Source organism: Impatiens glandulifera, unplaced genomic scaffold (genome assembly GCF_907164915.1).
Source record: "Impatiens glandulifera unplaced genomic scaffold, dImpGla2.1, whole genome shotgun sequence".
Taxonomy (NCBI): domain Eukaryota; kingdom Viridiplantae; phylum Streptophyta; class Magnoliopsida; order Ericales; family Balsaminaceae; genus Impatiens; species Impatiens glandulifera.
Window position 1 is genome coordinate 168897 of NW_025919699.1, and position 5058 is coordinate 173954.

At 25.4% G+C, this 5058-nt stretch overlaps 1 protein-coding gene across 1 annotated transcript; it reads left to right on the forward strand.

Annotated features, from left to right (window-relative positions):
- The first annotated feature begins 3521 nt into the window (after window positions 1–3521).
- LOC124918376 (F-box protein CPR1-like) lies at window positions 3522–4710 on the forward strand. Its single transcript, XM_047458552.1, has one exon. It carries the CDS (start codon window positions 3568–3570, stop codon window positions 4708–4710), a length of 1143 nt encoding a protein of 380 aa, XP_047314508.1. The 5' UTR covers window positions 3522–3567.
- The last annotated feature ends 348 nt before the right edge of the window (window positions 4711–5058 follow it).

Consider the following 5058-nt stretch of genomic DNA (forward strand, 5'->3'; position numbering starts at 1 on the left):
AAATAATTCGAGTGTCTACTTAACACTCTTACAAAAATTAATTCTTTAAATTAATAATTAAACTAAAATTATGTGATACGAATTTCCGATTATTTTGGTATCCAACAAAATTCGAATCAAAATACCAAATGATATCTGATTCGATTTCACTATATGATTATGTAATGTTTTGTTCTTAAAATGTCACATTACTTGTTTGGTTGCTTTCTTAATGATCAAAACTAGAATCCTTCAAATATTTGTCCAACATCATAAATATACTTAATTTCTTGATTCATATAATATTGAACATACATTAGACTCTTGTTTAAAGAGTCTTTTGTATTTATTTATTTTTCAAGGTTAATTTTGAAATACTTATGAGACTAAATTTGTCTCTAGACCTTTTAAAATATTCAACAATTAACATTAATAACTCTTTAGTCCAATTTATTTTCTTTAATCTATAAGGCCTAACCTTAACTAGACAACCACAAAATAATTTATTAATTTGTAGTTCTTTAATTATTCTCTCCAAATAAATTTATTATACGGAGATATGTCTTAAATGTTTGTTTCTAAATACAAAGTTTCTGAAATTGTTCCTTAGTTCTTTATCTTTAATTTGAATTGTCATTGTTCATGTCGATGTTTCTTTCACCATCAATTGACTTTTAACAACTAACTCAACCATTCATCAACATACTCACTTTAGATAGTAACACCTAAGTTCCCATCAAATGTGTCTGAGTACTGAAGTTTAATTACTCTTAGAACAAAAAAAACTGTAATATGTATTTTTTTATGCACCACTTTCTTTAGTAATTTTCTTTTAGGTGCAATAACTATAATTCTACAACTTCATTACTTTATTAGATTTTAAGGTATTTTCTAAATGAACACTATTTATGTTATTTTTTGTTTCAATCTTTTATTTTCTTATACATAATATGATGTGAGTTCATATAGAGACTAGCTAAGTCTCCCTTTATACAACTGCAATTCACATCAATTAACTTAAGTGTGAATAAAAAAAATTCAAATTATATGCATGAGAATACGTTAGTAAAACTCTAACTTTAATGTATTTAATTTTGAAACAAAATGAAACATATATTATAGTGTATTTCTTATGATATCTTTAGTTTAATAATACCCTTAGTAATTTTAACTCTTTTAGATAAAATTCTTAAAAATAACAAATTCTAGATACGCCTTAAAAGCTTTATCATATAAAATGAATTTAAGATGTCGACAAGAAAAACCGTATAAGCAAAAATGTTAACTTAATTAGATAACAAAACAAATGAACAACCATACTCCCAAAAATTTAATAATCACAATTCAAAATAATGGTACGTCTCATCATAAGATACGTAACACAACATTAATATTTAGTCTTTGGACATTAAATATGAACTTGCCAACGGTACTCTTTTTGTAGTAATCAAATATTAACATTAAGTCGTGTCAAACAATTAGTTATCTTTGGATAGTCCAATTATTCACATGGCACGCCGTATAATTGTTACATATTTATTACCACGTGTGCATAATGTTATTCTGACCAATTATTTATCATCTTTTGGGTTGATTGTATAATGGCATAAATTACATACATATTACCTTCTTAATTTATAAAACATATTAACCTACACAAGAGAGCTTACTTTGGTAAGATGTTACTTCAATTAATTGATTTAATAAATTAATAACTTATGTCCATACTTTAAGTATGTGTAACTCGACCAATTATTAAACTTCCTTTTGTTCATTTAATAACGACATAATTACAAACACAACTGTCTTAATGTTATAAAACAAATATGTTTTATAATTTAATAATTTGTACATTATTTAAATTTGTAAACCTACCAATTATTAATCTTCTTTGGGCCTATTAACAACCGCATAATTACAAATTTAAGTAAACTTTAAAAGTGTACCAAATTTTGAATGTGTTATTAATACTAAAATTCTGAATGTAGTTTTATGTATTAAAATCGCATAAATTCTATATGCCTATAACAAATAATTGTGATTTTACTCATAACCCAAATACTTCTTAATATATATAAAAATGTAAATATATATATCAAAATTTGTAATATAACAATATTGATAATTCATCCAAATATAATAATAAAAATAATTAATTAATTATATACGGATGAGAGGATTACATGCTAAAATTTTAAACTTATCAATTATTAGGTTAATTAATTTCCTTAATTCTTGATAAATAAGTTATTAATATTCTTTATTTATTATTTTATTGTATATTATTATTACTAATAATATAATTTTTTTATTGACTTTTTCTTAATTTTTTGAATATATTCATATAAACAATTAATACATTAATTAAGTCATAAATTAAATATATATTTTCATCTGTTTTTATATTAATTCATTAAATATATTCTAATATTTAATTTTTAATACGTACTTATATTATAATTAGGGTCGGCCTTAAGAAGCCCTGAGATTTGGGGGGCCCTATGCAAATTTAAATTTTGGGGCCTCTAAAATAGTAAAAATTGTTTTTTTTTTTTTAATTTTAATTAATAAAATAAAATATAAATAATTAATATATTATAATACGAGACTAAAAAGGAGATAAAAAAGTTGTTTTTATAATATATATTTAATATTAAAAAAGAAAAAAGAGGAAAAAATAATATTAATAATAAAATATTATTAAATATAAAAAAAATAGGGTCCTATAAAAGTGGGGGCTCTATGCAACTGTATTGGTGGCCTTACCCTGATTATAATGTAATCAATATTTATAAAATATTATAAATATGTTATGTAACTATAAATATGTATATTTTCTATTTAATTCTCGAATATATACACATACATAATAGTTTATATATTAAATTTCATAATTTCTAATCTTAATTTTCATAAAATATTTTAACTTTATTTTTAATTATATATGAATTTATTAATTAATATATTAAAAGTTGTTTTAGGATAAATATTATTTAATCTTTAATTAATTAAAATACTTATTATCATTATTTTATTAATAATTAATCATAATTAATTATTATTTTTAAATCTGAATTCTTAATTAATTATAATAATTAACTATTATTCGAATTCTTTAATTCCTTAATTAATTAGAATGATAATAAATGATTATTCTAAAATTCACTTTACTTTACTTAATTAAGTCGGTTAAGGTTCTTATAATTATTATGAATTCTTAAACTCATAAAATAATTCTGAATATATATAACTTCAAATAATATATATATATAACGAAATATATAAAATATATTAATTAATTAATATCTCTTTAATTATCGATATATCTAATAATAATTAATAATAAAGAATATCAAGACCAATTCTTTAAAAAAAATGTTAAAAATTAAAAAAATAGCCCAAACATCTCTAACCACCATTTACTCTTTCTTTTTTATCTTATCCATTCACGCTTAATCTTTTTGTTCTTGTTCCTGAATTCTTCCAATGCCCAACCTTCGTTCTTCAACTTGGTGAGAAGTGTTATAATACAAGTAAATTGTTCTTCTCTGATTTCGTTTTCTTCTTACATTGTTTAGTCTGTAGAAGATGGTGCAATTACCGGATGAGATTCTAGAAGAGATTTTTTGTCGATTGCCTGTTAAGGATCTGTTCCGTTTAAGATGTGTATCTAAATCCTGGTTTGCCCTAATAAGTAGCCCCTATTTCATCAAATTGCATCTGAACCGATCAGTTCAAACCAAGAGTAACCTTAGCCTCTTCATGAGGGATTACAATCACTTTCGGGTGGATTTTGATTCCCTCAATGACGACGTTCGACCGGTAGAGATAGATTACATTACATCGAGGTATCCAAAACATGAAATTTCGATTTGCGGTTCCTGTAATGGCTTGCTTTGCATGACAATAGTCGGTATTATGGACTATGTCTTTTTATGGAATCCATCGACCAAAAAGTCTATAATATTGCCTTCTGCAACTGCTGCTGGCGAATATTTTTATGAGATTTTAAGATCGTGGGCTTATCGATTTGGTTACGACAACACCAATAACGATTACAAGGTGGTGAAACTTATGTATTTTAAAGTAAGAGAAAACCTTGATTATAAGATTAAGATTTATAGTTTGAAATCAAATTCGTGGCATAGTCCAAAGAAGTTTCCTTACCGTCCGAAGTTGAGGAGCATTGGAGATTCCATAACTGGAGGAGCTATGCATTGGATCTCAGGTATGGGATCGGATTCAAAAAGTAAAAGATCAGTTGTTGCCTTTGATCTCGGGACAGAGAAATATAGAGTAATTCCACAGCCTGAGTTAAGTGGTTCTCATTTCTGTTTATATTTGGATAATTTAGAAGGATGCCTTTCCGCGACTTGTCATTATCACTCGTCGAATGTGGATATATTTTTGTTGAAGGAATACGGTGGGAAGAACGAACATTGGTCAAAATTTATTTCAATTTCACAAACAATATCTACCCGGGTCTTTCATACTGTGAAAGCTATTGCTTATTCAAAATGTGGTAAGAAAGTACTGTTTCTGATGGATTATGAGAGGCTAGTTTGGTATAATTTAGAACAGAAATCAGATGAAGAAATTAGGGTTCATGGTATGGATGGCTATAGTGAAGTATACACTTGCATGGAGAGTATTGTCTCTCTTGATGTTCCAGCAGCGGTACGTAAACCAAATCCAAGAAGAATCTCTAAGAAAAAGAAAAAATTAGTTTGAGTAGATATAGATAGATGGTTCAATTTGATTTACAAATTATAAAAGGGATTTTTTTTTTTAATTCTTTAGATTTTGAGTTTTGTAGGAATAATTTCATATCAAAGTGATTCAAGTTGCAAACTTTTGCATTAGTACTTTTTTTTATGATTCTTTTCTTCTTAATTTCTCATTCAAGTTAAGATTGTTCCTCGTATCGCCTAGTTTTATGGGCTTAATTTCGTTGTTCTGATCATGAATATAACCTCTCTTATTCATGTTCAAATCATTACAACACACTTAGCCATTCATTTAAACCTACCACTTCACTTAATTGCAGACGGTTAGGATTGTCATTAAATTATCTTCAAA